General features: G+C 36.4%; 2 protein-coding genes and 1 non-coding gene across 4 annotated transcripts in view; 1 reads left to right on the top strand and 2 right to left on the bottom strand.

The window, feature by feature from the left end:
* Positions 1–465: 465 nt before the first annotated feature.
* Positions 466–16935, bottom strand: LOC133842864 (elongation of very long chain fatty acids protein 6). Of its 2 annotated transcripts, none has more exons than XM_062276144.1 (4): positions 16645–16935; positions 14934–15197; positions 2575–2712; positions 466–2465 (listed from the first exon to the last, which is right to left on the bottom strand). In XM_062276144.1, the coding sequence occupies exons 2-4, from the start codon at positions 15113–15115 to the stop codon at positions 1829–1831; spliced, it is 957 nt and encodes a 318-aa protein (XP_062132128.1). In that variant the 5' UTR covers positions 15116–15197; positions 16645–16935; the 3' UTR covers positions 466–1828. The 2 variants fall into 2 exon arrangements, with proteins under 2 accessions (XP_062132128.1, XP_062132129.1); XM_062276145.1 differs by having other exon boundaries at positions 16753–16934.
* LOC133846615 (U12 minor spliceosomal RNA) lies at positions 6703–6924 on the top strand. Its single transcript, XR_009894956.1, has one exon. It is a non-coding gene; the product is annotated as a U12 minor spliceosomal RNA (small nuclear RNA).
* The window catches only part of LOC133842860 (EGFR adapter protein), a 28720-nt gene continuing 26894 nt past the window's right edge, over positions 16775–18600 (bottom strand). The window contains exon 6 of the mRNA XM_062276140.1: positions 16775–18294. Within this exon, the coding sequence (XP_062132124.1) occupies positions 18088–18294 (207 nt within the window). The 3' untranslated portion in view covers positions 16775–18087. The remainder of the gene's footprint in view (positions 18295–18600) is intronic.

The following is an 18600-nucleotide window of genomic DNA, read 5'->3' as shown; positions in this document are numbered from 1 at the left end:
GAAATATTTTTATTTTACTTAATTTTGTATTTAAAAAATTTTGAATACAAACCAAATATCCAAGTTCCTTCAGTTCCAATTAGTCTTCAGAATTCAGGAACGCTGTAAATTTCTGTAAGAATATTGTAAACTAATCCCATAGAATAAAAACAATTATTTTCAGTTCCTTTTCCTTTGTTACGTTTTTATTTATCCGTTGTTTTTCTTAGCTTTTCATCATTGTTTTTAGTTTGTATTACCTGACAAAAAAATTCAATTTGTTCGCTTACTTTTTGAATTTAGTTACAAATTTGACTGGCTCAAAGGATCCCCAAAAGTTATCCTTTGGCGCTGCATCTTTCTTTTTCTCTCTCGCACTCTCGGTTTCTTCCTCTGTCGAATTCTTTATATCTTTCTGTTTCTAGTCATTCATTCTTGCGTCGATTTGTTATTTTGTTTAAACTAAATTAACTTTTCAAGTAGGACTTCTTTTGCTTATTTGCTTTTACGTTTTCATTTTGTTTTTGTTTCTTTTTTTTTTGTTGTTTGCTTAGAAATATAAATATATAATTTAAACATTTATTTTGTTTTTCTTTTATTTTTGTGTTGTTGTTTTTTTTTTTGTATTTGTTTCAAGGACCTAATCTTTGCTTCTTTCCTGCTTGCTTGCGGTGTAGAAACTTTCGATTTCGAAGAAAAGTTTTCGAAACAAAAGGAAACTAAATGCATGCCCCTGCACCATCTTCTTTGACATCTTTTCCATCTCTCTTCTGGCTACGTGGGTTATTTAAATTAAATATTGTATACAATTGATTACTTTACATATAACAATTTGCGCTTGAATCATGTTGAACAACAAGAAGTTTTGGAAAGTACTAAACTTATAGCATATTCGTTTTTTGTTTTTTTTCGGCTTTCTTGCTGTTTTTTTTCTTTTATCATGCTGGTTATTTAAATACATCATCTCAAGACTTAAAGAATTACGTTACGAATCCAGCTACAAAAATTTACTTTTTGCTAGGTTCCAACACAATAATAGCTATAGAGAGATACATATATTATATATATTCATATAGTATAGGCATATAACATACGTATTCATGGCCCAAAAAAAATGAAAAAAAAAAAAGTTTTCGAATTAACAAAACGAAATTCAGAAATTAATAAAATTATGTTGTATAATTTGACTCTTTTGTTTTGTTTGTTTGTTTTTTGGGGGCTAATCCAGTAGCGCCTCAACTATATAAGATAGATATGTTATAATATAATATATAGTTGGGGAGAGGAGTGTGAAAACAAGCATTCGAAAAGTTGATCATTATCCATTGCTAACTTTTTTACAAAACGTGTTTTTTGCTGACAAATTACGATTTTTCATTATTATATATACATGACATTGTATAAACATAATTATATATCTCTAGCTAGATACATATATTTATATGGTTTATTGGTATGTGGTATAAGCCAGCCGCCTGGTAAAACTCTATGCTTATAATTAAATTTCATTCTTTCAAACGCCCCTCTCTCTCTTCCTCTCTTTTCCTTTCTCGTGTGCGTCGCTCTGCTCCTGATGTGTGTATGTGTGTGTGTGTGGAGCCCGTTTAAAATTAAAAAACAACTTTTACACCTGGGGTACTGCATAAATAAATGTCCTTAGCCTTGTTAGGTGAGTAAAAGGAGGCGAATGATGTGAGGGGCGTTTGCCAGTTTGTTGTTCTTGTAGTGTAGAAGTGAGTGAATGAGTGTGAGGGGGGAGTAGGACGACGAGGAGGAGGAGAAGTAATTGTAGTAGTTAGTTGCGGTTGTTCGTTCTTCTTCATCATCATCATCATCTCTTGTTGCAAGCTTACTGCGCCTTGGCCTTGCGCAGATACGCATTCTGGGCATCGTCACCAACATATTTGGAATGCGATTCGGCAGCTGTGGTTGGGGGCGGGCTGGAGGAGAGCTTGGCGGTATTTTGGGCAGCCAACGAGGCGGCCATGCGGCGGCTCTTGTGGCCACCGGGCGACAGGTACGCCTTGTAGAAGAAGCGCGCGAATAGCACGAAATAACTGAAGTACATCGCAATGGACAGATTGATGTTGCGCTGCGATATGTTGCACGATTGTGTGCCGTGTGTCTTGAGGAATCCGTTGGCCCACACATTGATCGCACAGCCAATTATCATTTGCGTCAGCTGCAGTGACGTGATGATCATCGAAATGAATCGTGGTGGATTGAACCGTGCTGCCTTCAATGCATAATAGCTGTACATCACCGAATGTACGCAATAGTTCATCACGATGAACCAACGAGCCGAGCTGGTGTATTCTGTGTAGCTGAACCAAGAATAGATCAGCACTGTAATGTGATGATACCAATGCAGGAAGATCAGCGGCTGTTTGCGCAATACGATGAATATCGTATCGCCCAATTCCGGCAATTTGCTGAGCACAAAGAGCCAGGTCCAGAAACCGCACACGCGATCTTGTTCAATATAGCTGTCAAGAGAGAGAAAAAGATTGCACATTAAGTAATTGCAGCTGGAAAATCAGGTTACAGCTAACACATTTTTTGCTTGCTGACCTTGTGATAAAATAGCAAACTTACCTGGGCACACAGACAGAGTGGAAAAGTCCGTAGTGACGCAGCACGTGCAACAGCTCGGGCGCCGTGCGAGCGGCTCCCATTATGCTGAACATCGCCAGCAGTGTGTTCCAGATGATCAGCGGACCTCGCAGTTGAAATCTGCAAACAAATAAATACGTATTGCTCAATTAGTCGCTAAAGTTTCACTACTTTGAATAGTGTCTTGAGTGCACTTTGTAAATGAGTTGCAATTAGCTCTATAGAATTCATTTAATTAAGTGCTAACGCTTAATGATATTGAGTGTTTTCGACTTAACGATATCACTATGTACTATACATAGTTTGATATATGGTAAATATCGTTACAAATGCAAGTAGGCTCGATTGCTGATTTAAAAAAAAAAAGTAAAACTTCGGTATTGTTCTTAAAATTTACGACATTATTTACCCCGAAGGAGTACTCAAATATACTGAAGGCTATATTTCGCATACCGATATACTACGTCATGAAAAATATACCATAGAGTATTAAATATACCAATATTGGTATATCATTATACTTCTATATTCAAAATATACCATAGAATATTAAATATATTTTATTGTTTACCAACCGGAGACGTATTAATATATACCGAATGCTATATTTGGTATATCGATATACTACTACATTCAAAATATACTAAAGGTTTTTATATATATCAGATGTATTATATTATATATTCAATATATATCATAAAATATTATTGTTAACCAAAGAATGCTCAAAGTTATAATACCCTTCTACCCTAGAGGTTGCGAATAAAATAATGCATACTTCAGTTTGGAAAATCAACAGCAAGTATCATCGACTTGAGAATACGCGCTAAATTTGATATTTCTGCCATTTATTATTTTTGTAATACTGTATTATTATTTTTGAAAAGTAATTACTTAAGTTTTGAGTATTCAATGCCCTAAGAGTACTCAACTGTTAATGTTAATGAGCCCAGATCTACACATATCCCATAAGTAAGTGAAAATAAGCTATTATATACACATAGACTGATAAGCTAGGTGCACACCTAAATATGATTTTCGAAAGTATGATTAACTTACTTCTATAATTAGCAGCTGTTAGACTAAACAACATTAACCTAGAGACTCATAATTTTTTTTATTAACACATTTTAGGAAGAAGGTTATTAAATTGCTGCTCACTCATCGTCTGTTAAAGTAATTGTATATATTCGCATGTATAATATTTATAAGGTATACTTGAAATCAAACCAGAAAAAAAACGCTCTAATATTTAATTAGTTTTAGGAAATATGCGATAAGAATAATGATTCGAGTAATATACAATTGAATATATAATATTTAAATTGTGTAATGGAAGCACAACCGGAAAAGTCTCTTCTATGAAATTTAGATAATTTTATTATTACCTTAATATGCTCTACTTTATAGGGTTTTTAAAGCGTTCTCAATTCTCTATTCATTGTTCGAATTAGATGTTTAAATAAGTTTATCGACACATTCAATTGACAGCATCGCATGTCGAATGGTTTTGTTTCGTCTGATCATTAAATTATGTAAATTTGCATTGCATAAAGCAAAGATCAACAAACTCTCAAGCCAGTTTCAGCGGGTGGGAAAAGATCAAGTACTTTGCGCAAAAACAATGACGCGAAAAAGGCCGATGTCGCATTGAGAATTCATTAGTTGTTTAACTAACTGATAGACCCAAAGTTTATATCCTCAAGCACTTAGCTCGAGGGCGAGCCAAATCGGCCTATTAGCTATATGCAAACTGAGCACTCATGGAAGCAAACCTAATAAGGTTAATGAAACAAGGCTGATCTCTAGTATTTCAAATTCGATTTTTACTTATCAGAGGCTGAGATCTGTGATCGTATGATTTTCGCAAACGCTGAGATTAATAAAAGTGATTGTCACAACGTGTGAATACATCTCAGGAAGTGGAATAACTTGAGTAAATAGAATATAGAATTGATTGCAGCTCTGTCATTGTTTTCCATCTTTTTATTACCTAATAAGATTTAATAATTAAACTTTATCTTCTTCTATATTATTTTTAAAACCCACTATTTAAAGACATTAAATCTCCCCAATAAGTACATCCCCTATTTTAAGTAGTTATTAGTACCCACAAAAATCAATAATTCCCATTTAATATACAAATTTTAAAGCCTTGACGTGCACGAGTAGAAAACTTGTTTGGCGTTTTCCATAAATTCGACACGTGTTAAAATTCGTATCCATAATCAATCCCGTCTAATTTAATTTAATTTCTTTAATAATAAAATCGCCGCGTTTAAACATGTTTTGCATTTTGATTGCGTTTTCAGCAGATTTAATGGGTCTTTAAACCGCTGTCAAATTTGCGGCTCTCTCTCGCTCGCAGAATAAAGTTTTGCCGGCACAGAAACATGACTCAAGGGCGTGCCCGTCTCGCTGGACATGGGGTGACTCAAAAATACAGACGGAAAAATAATAATAATAATAACACGAGGAGGAATGAAATCAGTCATCGACTCAGCCACTTGATCAGCTGCTAATCAATTCCAATTAAGTTGCAATTCAAACAAAAACACTTTGTTTTTTGTGCAAACTTTTTGTCTGCCCTTACGCAAAAAAATCTATCAGTCCGATAAGGTTGTCGGACAATTAGTCATAGCGAAATAAAAAATCAAAAAGTAATATCAGTCTGCTAAAAGCTAAAGCTACAAAAAAGTGATTTGTTCTTATCGGAAATTGATGACGGAGACGACGACGAAATGTGGCGTGTTTTTGAATTCTGTTTCGTAATAGACATACATATATTATACACTATAAACATATGTATGCTTCCCTATTTACAGACAGGGGTATTCGGGTCGAGAATTTGTATAACTTAAGATTTGTCGAATATCTGAATTCTCACGAAATTCAAGAGCAAATCAAGTACTGAGTTAATAATTAAATTCATTGCATTAAATAGGGGTATAGTGAATATAAAATTAGCTTAAACTCGACCTTGAATACTTTAAAAATCAGAATAAAAATAGGAAATTTAAAAGGTCTGCATTTATTTAATCTTATTTATAATTTGCATAAATTTCAACTTGGATTAAACGGTGTTAAGGTGAGCTTATAATTAATTAATTAGAAAGTTATTTAATGAGGAAATGCGACTCAGTTCCCTAGAGTTAGGCTTTAAATATAAACTTTAAATATGTTCTAGGTAGGCTGCCCTTAGGAAAGGTGGAGTATATACCAATATAGGTCCGCCAAATATATACATATATTTTCTTAAATTGTGGCGCATTTTGTCCTTGACAGTGACTCTTTAATGAATGAGATTAAGTCTAAACAATAAGCAATTTCATTATTTTTACACACCTTAAGAATAGAAATTTGTTATTGTTCTTTCAGACTAAATCTTGATTATAAGAATTTGTGGTTCACATTTGAGACATTATTTCCGACATCAATATTAATCAAATTGATATAGTTTATACCATATATTGCAGGTGTCATACTTTAAATTTACAGGTGTTCACTGAATTTGTGCGTAAGTTTCCAGAATTAACGGAATCGTACAAAATAGGTTTTGTTATGCGGACTTCGGATCGTAGTTACTCAGCGCTGGGTTATAAAGATAGCGAGTATGTGTTAAATCAGAAACAATCTTAAGCGGAATTCTAATTAATGGAATCATAAAAAATGTTCGCTTTACAACTTGAGACGGGTGGAGAGTGTGTAGAGAAATCTCTACAACTGTTCTCTCTATGCAATTTTCGTAGTGCTAAATTGTGATAGCTTCAACGAGGGGAATAAAATTGACAATTAAGCTGCGTATGCTGGTCACTCAAGTGGCACAAACACAAACACACACGTTCTCGTCATATACAGTTTTAAATATATATATATGTATCTATCTATGTAGGTTAGTTCATTTTATTAACCCGCATTAAGTAAGTCGCGCTTTGCGTTGTAAAACTGTTTGTCACAGTCATCGTCGCATTTAACGACCGCAACACAATTTGCTAGTGTCTGTTGCTGCCGTGAAGCTGTTGGGAATTTTTAACGCTTACTACCCTAGCAATTCCCAAACGGTTCTGGTGGCGCACGCAACAGCTGCGCATTGGCCACCGACTGCAATTTGTGCCAAAACATAATGAGTAAGGAAAACCAATATTGCCTTGCTAATCGCTTGGCAGCTTGGCTTCTAGGCAGAGGAGCTTAACGCGCGAGCGTTCGCTCCTTGAAGCTCAATTTTTGTGAGGGTACAGGTCGTCCCCAAGTTGCATGCCCCTCGCACTGGCGGCGGCGGACCGGCGCCTACTTTGTGTCCGGGCTGCTGTTGCTGATGTTTTGTGGGGCATGTTTGGGTGAAGCGATCTGCCCGCCTGATGGATGCTTGCGTATAACCTACAAAAAACGTAGACTTTCTTTTTGTGCTTGCCGAGATGTGGAAAAAGTGTGGCAAGAGACACAAACTGACAACGACGACGACGACCCTAAAATTCCAATTTCACTTTGTGCGAAAATTGCATAAGCCAACAAAAAAAAATAAAAACAAATTTAAGGCGACGACACCAGAGAGAGAGCTTTTTCTCTCTTTCTCGCTCTTTCACCTGTGTGGAGAGTTGGCTGCAAACCTGATTTTGCAATGAACTGGACTCTACACAAATTATGCAAGCCAACACAAAATGCAAACTGTAAACAAATGGAGAGAAAGAGCAACATACGAAACGAGGCGAAATCAAATGTTGATTATTATTATTGTTGGACTTGATTTATGCACTCCCAAATACACACACACACACACACTCTGTCTCTGTTTATGGCCGCTTTGCACTTTTATCGTGTTGCCTTTGGGCCAGAAATTCGCAACATTGTCTCGACGTTGACGCGTTTGAGTTTGTATTTTTTTGTTTCTCTCTCTCTCTTATTAAATTTGGCCAACATATTTTTGGCATTACAACATTTTTTGCGGTTTCCCAGTTTTAGTTACAGTCAATTTAATTTTTGTGTTTTTGTTTTTGCATTTATAATTTTACTTAATTATTATGCAGTCAATCATTCAATTTAGCTGCCCTATTGACCAGTTTCCATACTTTTTTGTAGCTTGTGAAATTTGCTGAAAGTTCAAGTTTGCAACAGTTAATAATAGGAAAGTTAGGGAAAAAAGAAGAATCAATCATTATATACACTATAATAATTAATCATCAAGCACTTCAAATTAAGCCTCTCGACTTTAGTAAATCCAATCCAAATTGCTAATCTCGAGTTAATTATGAGAATACTTAAGATTGCCAGACGCCAGGTGTCACTTTCAGATTAGCAATACATTAAAATATTTCTTATCAGCAAGAGACTGCAAACCGTCTTATCAATAGCGTGTTTTTTGTACTTCCGATGAAAAAAAAAATAAAGAAATGAGAATGCAAATGTAATAACGTTGTTAAATCGATTGATTGGCTTGTCCTTGCGCTTCCCACATGACAGAAAGCTGAGCTTTTGCTGTGACATTTCCGAGTCAAAAATATGTGCCGCATTTTGCGCATTTTGTTAATGTTTAAAGGTCGAAACGAGTGAGGGAGCATGACAGAGATAGAGCGATAAAAATCGATTGAAACGGGTTGAGAAGTTGACAAAAATAAATAACAAACGGTGAACACTAAGCAAGAAGATGAAATCGTCTCGTGACGAAAGTAAAAGTGGCGTGATTGTCGATCGTACACAGATGCTGTAAAACTACGAGAGAGTCAACTTAATACGCGCTCTCTATTAACGCAACACAGAAAGACAGCGAGAGAGAGAGAGAGAGCGAAAGAGTGTGGAATGAAGTTACGTGTTACCAGGTAAACAGAATCAGCATTTCTTCTTTGATTGCATTCCATTCTCTTGTTGTTTTCGGCTCGTGGTCAATATTTGAATGACACACTTTACAACAGATAGCGCTCACTTCTCCGTCTCTCTTTCTATCTGTCTCTCTCTCTCGCTCGCCCTACGAGTTGTCAACGCTAACGGTAAATTTCAAAGTCAAGTGAGTTTCACTTTTATTCCACCAAATATTTCAATGCTCTCGTGCATTTCGATGTTGTCTTTTCTGTTTACTGCTTGTAATTGTTACATACGATTAAATTAAAAAAAAGATGTAAAAGTCTTATTGTTGCTGCTGCTGCTGTTGACGCTTGTAATTGCAAGTGCTTTGTGCTAATTATTGCAACAAAACACGCCCATTCAACACGTCATGGCAGCGTCGACGCTCAATTATTTTTATGTAATTTTTCCCAACAGAAGATGAACTCCACACTTGAACATTAAGCAGCAACTACACAATTACTAAACACCCTGTAACTGAATGCTTGTAAATTGAGTATATTAGGCTAATGGTGGTATAGAGAAGATAAAAAGCTCGAATGCAAGTGAATCATATATTGTTGAAAGAAAGCAAAGCTTAGGACAGCACATCTTTGCAAATGTGTACTAATTAATGGAATATACAATCTTTATTGTCAATATACTATAAACGGAAAGGAAATAGTTTTAAAGGAATAATTTAAAAAAGGTTCTATTAAGTTTATTTGATTTCTTTTTCATGGTTTTTCTGGGAGAGTACGTTTAATCTTAAATAAAAAGAAATGCATCTAGCTAATATCACTGACATGATGCATTTCTCCAAAAATGACATTATTTATCAACATTTTTGGTCAGTAAGACATTAATTATCATTATTATTAAGAACTATATATAAACCAAAAAGAAACAACAAAAAATTTTCCTACAAGGTGTCTTAAACTCGAGCATACTCATTTTACGCGTCTTTCACAACTTTAAAGACTCATGGGCTCGAGGGAGATTTACTGGATTGCGTGCTGAGCCCACATTAAAGGACTTTTTGCACCGTTGAGTGAGCAATGAGAGACAGAGTAGACTGAGAGAGAAGCAAGGGGCAAAAGGCTGGGCTTTATTATGAAGCAGGCGGGCTCATGTAACTCCCAATATGTAATTTCCCCATACACTCTTTCGTTAACATTTGTTTCGCATTTTATGTGAGCTGGCGCAAAAAAAATAAATCAATTTTTTGTCTACAGTGTGAGTAATGCCGGCAGTTAGCTAACAAAAGCGAGGTGTTGTGATGTTTACAAATGAGAATTAACTGTGCAAAAATCAAGGAAATTCTTCAAGTTCTCATTAAAACTGCTACTTATTGTGATTTTATTTTTTAATTTAATTTTAATTAAGAACAAAATGCAGTGATTTATGAATATTAATGTGAATTAAGTAGAAACGATTGTGCGTTTCAACGAATTTCCCCAATAAGGTTGCACACTTGCCAACTTGAACGATATTTTGTTTCACACAGCGTCACGCCATATTTTGTCTGCCGCCCACACTTACAGTTATGCTGTCACACAGACACACACGGACATACAGAGAGACAAATGCACACGTACACGAAACACGCGCCGAGGCCGAAACAAACACTGGGCTACAAAATATTTGCACATCTCTCAACGAGCTAGAGAGAGCGAGCAAGCGAATGAGATTTGTTATTTTACCTCTTATGGCAATTACAATGTTTGCTTTTGTTCATGTTTTTAGCAGCTGAGGCCAATTAGGCGACGTTGCCCTGTGCGACAGTGTAGAAACGTGCAGTAATGTTCTCTTTCGGCCTCTCTCTCTTTTCATGCATGTAATTGAATGTCCTGCGAGTTGCTCCACTCTATCCGTCCATCCCCCCTCTCTGGCTAAGGGACACACCCACTTTTTGCATGTTGTGCTCTTGTTGCTGTCACAGTGGTCTCATTTATTATGAAACAGCTGGAAATGCCTTTGGCTTGTGTGTGTCGTATTTAAATGACTTTGAATTGACTCTTCAAAGGGAAAATTCTACAGTGAACTTGTACTTATTATACATTATATTTTTTCAATAAATAACATTCAGTTAACTCATAATTAAAATTATACGTGCTGACTTCAGTGAAGGTTAAACCAAATATGCGGGATCAAACAATTGGCAAAATATAAAAATTTGCAAGACCGGTTAAATTGTTGAAATGCGTCAAATAATCTGCTTATAAACAGTATTCAAAACAGTAGAGAATTTTGTTAAGCAAATTTATTGCAATTTCCCCCGCTGCATTATCATTGATAAACATAAATATTTGCACACGTACATCGTATAGGTAACATTTGACTGAAGAGAACCGAGAACCGGCGATCGAATTATCGTTTACCCCACATTTGAGTGAATCATTGCAAATGATATCATAAACAATTACGACAACAACTCATGGTGGTATTTATGTATTTAATTTATTTTGTTGTAGTTGTTTCCAGGGCCCCACATACAGTACAAGTATAACGACTACTCGTTGAATTTCATTTTGAGTCTGATAAGAATGAATGCTCCACACCACATGTTGACGACTCGCACATGGTTTCATTTTTTTTTTTTGTACTAGCTGATAACAGTCGCTTAGCGGCATAGAAAAATCACAACAAATAGCCCGCTAACATATTCAAGGGCAACAAGGAATCTTTCAGGGGTTAAAAGTTCAAATTTGTTTTTTGCAACGTGATAAAAATCATCAGACACAACTGCAAGATGATCTCAGTTTTTAATGACGTGCGTAATAAAAAAAAGTGCATCCCATCAACAACTGGACTCTGTCCGTCTCGTCGTGTTTTTCCCTTAGAGAGTTACCTTTAAATTCACACCTTACTGTACCTAAGTCCACTTCCCCGTGTGGGTAAATATTGAAACAACATTCAAAGTGTAAAACAACCAACAGCCAATGCCACTATTTGTTTTGGTTTTTGTTGAATGTTTTTTTTTGGAAAGCCACAGAATTAGGCGTATTGCCAAGCCCCTATAGTATATAAAACAAAACCATCAAAAAGGAGCGTAGGTTGTCTCAAGAGTGGGTTTAATACGTATTATTATATAATGCGCTTCATCGATGTGTGTCAACACAATCAATTCGGTTGGATGACAATTGGTGATGAGCAGCAGCGCGTTTTGACAACGTTACGTTATGAAACAGGCTAGAAGACAAGCAATTTGTGATAAGAAACCCAATTTCACGAGGCCCCCAATGGAATTTCGTGTTAAGTGTGGCACTACAATGTCGGGAATACTTCAAATAACTGAAATTCCCAAAGTGTGCTATATATTACGTAGGGAACTCTTTATTTGTTTGTATATAGAGAAAGTTTTTTGGTAACAGATTAAAATATTTCTATAATAAAGTTTTATTCTCTGTACTATACTTTTTACATTGAAATATAAAATTAATATTTTCTGCTTCAATGAAGACATATCTAGTGTTTACCAATTTTTAAAATAATTAAGCGATATATTTAAAGGCAAGTCTTGTTTTTAATTAAAAACTCAACTGTAGCCACAAAAAAATAAAGGCATAGGAACTTTTCGTGTTCTAATATAAAAACATTAGTTCATTATTTATTCACAAAATTCTATATTATTGCTCTCGCTATAAATTCAATTATAAATGGAAACCTACTTTTCCATTTCTGATTGAATTGAAGTTAATGAATGTAAATTATTAATCTCCGAGTTCTGTGTGAATCCCCACAAAAAATCCATTTCATTATAAAAGGAACGTAAGCCGGTTTCAATGTCCCAAAATAATGTTGTCAATTGACTTAACTTTCCTTTAAAAACTGTTTTTTTTATACCCGCTACCCATAGGGTAGAAGGGTATTATAACTTTGTGCCGGCAGGAAATGTATGTAACAGGTAGAAGGAGGCATCTCCGACCCTATAAAGTATATATATTCTTGATCAGCGTCAACAGCCGAGACGATATAGCCATGTCCGTCTGTCCGTCCGTCCGTCTGTCCGTCTGTCCGTATGAACACCTAGATCTCAGAGACTATAAGAGATAGAGCTATAATTTTTTTTCGACAGCATTTGATATGTTTGCACGCAGATCAAGTTTGTTTCAAATTTTTTGACACGCCCACTTCCGCCCCTGCAAATCAAAAAAATCGAATAACAAGCGTAATTTTAAAGCTAGAGTTACGAATTTTGGTATATACAGTAATAGCTATAGTAGTTATGATCCCTGAAAATTTGGTTTCGATCGGAAAAAAAATTGTGGAAGTAATTAAAGAAATACTTTTGTATGGGCAAAAACGCCTACTTACTATGGGTCTGAGTTGCTTTGACCGACAATCTGGTATATTGTGCCGTCTATGGTATATTTTGAATGCGGTACTATATCGATATACCACATATACCATTTGGTATATTTTTAGTATTTTTGCAGTATATTTGGTATATTTTGAGAATAATACCGCAAAATATATTGCTTTTATTCAAAATGGGTAGCGGGTATCTCACAGTCGAGTACACTCGACTGTAGCTTTCTTACTTGTTTTATTACACAAAGTTCTCTCAATAAATCGATTGAAGTCTTAATTCAAAGATATGAAATACTTTGGATACTTTGGACAGCCTGGCACGATGTCGACAATAAACAACAATATGTGTAGGTACAACTTTTCGACGTCATATATCCTATAGAGTGAAATCATAGTTAGATGCCATGTCACGCGCCAATTGAATTTGGCGTTGGCGACAATTAGAAATGCTTGTATTATATAATCGCCCATCACATTTGCAATCCAGACAGCTGACAGTTGCACTGACAGACCCCAACAACAATAACAACAACAACTACAGTAGCAACAATAAACAAAGAAAAATTGCAACAATTTTGTGGTAATTCGACATGCAATTTTTTTTTTTTGGGTTAGTGCAATAAACAGTCAAGAAAAATGAATGTGCATGGACCTTGACTTCGGTAGTAATTTGACCCCAACTGAGCACGGAAATGTCTTGTGATTGCCTATAATTTTCACTCATTAAGACGTGGAAATTGTAATGAGCGAGGGAGTAACGGCACCTGAAGATTAACGACTAAACCACTTAGTATTGCTATTGAAAAAACAGAAACAAGCAACAGTCAACAATATAATTAGATTCAAAACGAACAATCGACAGCTGCACGAGATTCCATTTAAAAAAAAAACAATAAGTAATGTCTACATTTGATATTAGAAAGATACGACACATTGTATGAATCTTATAGTTGTACCTCTATATCTATATCCAAGTCCAAAGTTCCCCAAAAAGTTGTATATTCTATTCTGTTTCTCTGTCTTACTCATTGCTTTGCTGAGTTTCCGATTGGGTGAAGTCAGCAGGTAAACATGGTCTGTACAATTTTATTTTGGGGGTTTTATAATGAGGGGGAGCTGGTGTAGGTGTTTACTCGTAAATATGGTCAAAGCTGCCAAAAACCAAAAAAGATTGTTAGACGCGTGCAAAGTTCAACGCACAACACAAGTACTATCTAAATCAAGATAAAATGAAAGGTTTTTTTCTTTCGGAAATGGAGCTTAGTTTTGAGTTGTGTTCTTACAGTAAAATAATTTACCGGGAAGTCTATATCTCCCGAAAGCTGTTCAAGTGCGAAAAAATTATCGCCAGACAGTGTCGATCTGTTATTTTTACTTGTTTTATATCAAATTCATTCACGACAATTTAATATTATTTATGGGTTTTAGATTCAGGTTTTCTTTTCTTTAGAAAATTTAGTTTAGTTAATAAAATCTTATATCTACTGAAAGCTGTTGAAGTGCGAACAAGCAAAATTTTTTCGTAAGAAATTGATACGATACTTTTACTTGGGTTTATTAGCTTCTTTTAAGCTAACTTAATGTTCTTAATATCATTATTTAATTTGTCATATTTCTGGCTCTATAGTAATACGACTTTGTAAAATGTCACACATCTACTACATCTTATAGGGCACCTTCTCTGTGCCAAGTTTGAACAAGCTGACTGTAAAACTGTGCAATTAGCTGGCTTAGAAACAAGCGGTCAGACAGACAGACAGACAATCTTAGATTATGCCGGCAGGAGACTGCAAAAATAATCAATATGCTGTCATCTCGCTTGCGTAAGGAGATTACGAACAAGCCTCCTTAAAAGACAAGAGAAAGAAAGAAAGAGAGAGAGGACACACTTCAAACTGAGAGGTGGCAACAAAATCCAAGTCAAAACCCATACAACAAATGCATTCAACGGGTTCAAGGTCTGTTTTTATTTTGCTGCTCGACCCAATGTCGCAAGCAGTCGAATTTCAACAAAAGATACACAACTACAAATGCAGCTGGCGACACACACAAATGCAAATACATTAATGTATGTAGATGGAAAGTGAGCGTGCACAGAAATTATGCAATCAATGCAAATTTCAAGTTCTCCAAAATAAACACATGTTTTCTTGTGACATAAGTAGATATTGCACATATACATATATATGTATGTTTTTATATAGAGTACTCACCTCGGCCGATTTTGCATAAAATGCTGACCACCGAATATGACAAGCATGTAAATGCCGCAATAGTAAAAGACCCAAGTCCAATTCTCCAGCATCCATTTGCGTGTGCGCTGATGTATGAAATCATTTTCGAAATCAAAGATATACGAATAGTTGGGCGTCACACTGATGTCCATGTTGATCATTGTGCAGCCTGTTTATTTATTTTCTAAGCGTAGCGTAGGGATGAGCCTTAAAAACCTTTTGTTGCTGGGGCGTCTGATAATGCTATAATGGGAAATCATAAATTATTATTCGATTGTCATTAAATGTTGTGCGTTATCAGAGGTTATAAACATAAAAATCCATATATTATTTGTCGCAAACATAAAAATTAATCTTTTGCCCTATTTCAATCTGTCGCCTCAAAAAAATAACAACAAAAAGCGCGCGTTTTCAGTGTGACCTTGCCCGATGCGCACAGCCGCCCACAGATGTGTCCATTGATTTTATATGCAAACACACACATACAGTCACACACACACTCTCGAGAGAGAGCGCCTGAGAGCGAGCTTATGCTGACTCTCTCTCCCTTGCGCTCACAAATGCAACTCATTCATGAATGGCGCCTTCTTCCGCATTTCACACCTTCCATCAAAACGCAGCTTCGCAGGCTCGTGCCTTCCCCCTCGTTCCCATATTATATGCACTTGTCGCACAAGTGCTAAAGAGTGTGTAAGAGAGAAGATATGGAAGCTAAGGCGCGCGCCAGTCTGGCGGCCGCTTCTGGCTCATTCATTCATTCCCTCAATCGTTCAGGCAAGTCTCGTGCGGCCAAAGCTCAGAGAATGCGAAAATACAAAAAAAAATACCAACAACTGCAAGAAGGCGGTTGTCAGGTGCCGGTGGATGCGGCGGGTGGTGGTTGCTAATAATGCAAACAGCAACAACAACCACAACAGCAAACACAACAAACTTGAGCATATATAATACATACATTCATATGTATATATGCATGTGTTGTACATATTTGAATGCCTAATTGCATGCCAGACACGCGACAATTTGGCTACGCACACGAAAACAGTATTACTCTCTTTAACACACATGCATGCACTCACTCACTCGCTTACACACACACTCACGGCACTCTCCAACTGGCACACACACACACGCACACAACTGCACTCAGGTAATTTCATTTCATTTGGCTGCCGTTGTTTAAGCTTAGCTTTTTGAGTATCATATCCGGTTTTTTTTATATTTTCGCGGCCCAGCGCGCTTTCAAAATTTCTAGTGAAATTTTTGCTGTTACCGATGAACCAAAAAGGTTTTTTTTTTGTATTTTATGCACACGCATACATAGTTTTATATCAATGTGTGTGCATACGTATATGTATGTATTTGTTTTATGTTGTCACACCACCAAAAATGCCGACTGCGCTGCCCAGGCAAAAAAACACGCGTTTTGCTTCACACGCACACACAAACACGGTCCCACACACACACGCATCTTCGGGCTTTCATCTTCATTCCTGGCCACTTCTCTCATTTTATGCTGAGCGCGCCGACGTAATCGATAAAGTACACAAATACGATAAAAATACATGTGGCAAAAAAACGCAAAGTTTCCTGGTCTCGTCGCCGCTGCCACCGTCGCCAACCACCAACAAAAACAGCAGCCAGCGGCAGCAGCATCAGAAAGTCAGCCACAAATTGAACAAAAACAACTCACCGACACGACGATGACGAACACTCTCTAATTTATTCGACAAATAACGCACAGTTAATATATGTTTAATATATTGGCTAAATGCTTTTTCTTTAACTGATGTACATTTACTTTTTGTTGTTGTTGCTGTGGCTTTTTGTTGTTGTAATATGCTCTGCCCAGCGACTTAACGCACGCGCTACGATTTCGATTGATTTGGACGTTTCGGGTTTTTTCTTCTCCGCAATGACAACTCTCTCTTTGAGCAGCCGGCGAACCACTGAGCGCACCTGTCTCGCTGCGCTGTGTATTTAAGTTTTTATTTAAACAAATTAGAAAAAGCAGCGAGCACTAATACCGACGCACGCCCAACTCGTTCGGTGGTTATGTTTCTTCTGTTAAGCGTTAACATTGTTTTTGTTTTAACATTTCGTTTGATTTTGCAAATGTTAATCATATTCGATATGTCTATCGATATGCGCCCAACAGCTGCACGACTGCTATCGATGAAAATAGTGTGACCAGCAAAAGCGGTTGCTTTCCGATGCAGATAGGCAGCCCTCGTCGAACAGCTGTTTTCATCTTGGCGCGCATATTTATGAGCGTTATAAATTTGAATTGTTGGAGTAAAGTAGTTGAAGTTGTCTGGTTTTAAAGATTTTTTATTACACAAATTACATACATTAAACATAATTTTTTGTATGAACCTAGCTACTTAATTGTTTAATATTACACCACATTTAATTGTTTTGTCTGCATTTTCATAATAATTGTCGCATTATTGTATTGAATACATTCATAATAATAAATTCAGCTAAAACTAAGTGTTTGTGTGTGTGGGGGTATTTTTAATTTTTTTACTAACTAAACCCTGGCGGCTGCTAAAACATTTTACAAAAGACTCCCCCGATATTCGCCCATTGGCATTAACATTTAAAATCCCGTTGCCTTCAATCAGATGTGTATAGCACCTGCCACTCAGTGCAAATTAAAATGCAAAACAAAAAAATAAAAATATTCCAAAAATAATTGCAATGTCCGTTTACATATTCATTTCAGATGCAAAAAAATCATCATTGAGCTCGCTATTTTTTGTGCCTCATTGTTTGTGAGTGTATGTGTGTGTGTAAGCCCCGCAGCTGCTGCTGGCCCCAGGGCTGCACACTCATACATATGTATGTTGACTCCTGCTTTGATTATCAATTTTCATAAAAATGGTTTTTAACTCTATTTGTTGTTGATTCTTTTTTTTTTGTTGGGGGTTCTTTTTTTGGGAGGCATCAGCGTTGGTAGCCACGTCAACCGTCAGCACAGCCAATTAAGCAAATTAAACAGATTGTTATCCTGTCCAGACAGGCGGGCATTTTGTGGGTCTCACAACAGGGCGGAACAATGTGTGCTCAGCCGGGCGAAGCTTAATTCAATCAACGTCACATAATTACTTAATTAATTAGATGCGCCTAACGGTCACACATTCAAATCGGCCATCATTTTCCGAAAGTCATTCAGCGAGCCGTACATCTCAAAGTCACCGCCGCCATTTCCATATGCCGCCTGCGCTTGAGCCCTGGCATGTGCGGGGCGTGGCAACGTCAACGGGATGGGCAGCAACTCTGGCATCACCGAATGATGCGTTATCAGTGCTCGCAACGAGCTGAACTCCTTTGTGAATCCCTGCAAAAAACATAAACAGAGTTTACATTGAGTGCATTACAACTGATAAGTAGATTAAACAGAGTGTACACTTATATGTATGTATTTACTTTTTTATGATAAGGACAGGAATTTGCCTAAGCCTTAAAGTAACAGCTTACACTTAATTCTAATTATCAAGCAGTTAAAACTTAGTTTACACTGCAGCCGTACGGCAAAACTTAATTACATACATGAATTAGCTTATTGACAAGTAACAAGTAAAGCCGTAAGGTAGGCCTTAAGGTTAAACGCTTAGATTACAATGTAAATTATTAAGTCTTAGAC

This window comes from Drosophila sulfurigaster, chromosome 3 (genome assembly GCF_023558435.1).
Source record: "Drosophila sulfurigaster albostrigata strain 15112-1811.04 chromosome 3, ASM2355843v2, whole genome shotgun sequence".
NCBI classification, from domain to species: domain Eukaryota; kingdom Metazoa; phylum Arthropoda; class Insecta; order Diptera; family Drosophilidae; genus Drosophila; species Drosophila sulfurigaster.
Note: the sequence above shows the minus strand (reverse complement) of the source record. Positions and strands in the feature narration are given on the sequence as shown.

Bases quoted from the DNA above. Each gene is read 5' to 3' on its own strand.
- LOC133842864 (XM_062276144.1), bottom strand. From the start codon at position 15,115: ATGATCAACATGGACATCAGTGTGACGCCCAACTATTCGTATATCTTT. The intron at 2,713-14,933 runs GTGAGTACTCTA...ATTTGTTTGCAG, and splicing joins TTTATGCAAAATCGGCCGAG to ATTTCAACTGCGAGGTCCGC. The intron at 2,466-2,574 runs GTAAGTTTGCTA...CTCTCTTGACAG, and splicing joins CACTCTGTCTGTGTGCCCAG to CTATATTGAACAAGATCGCG.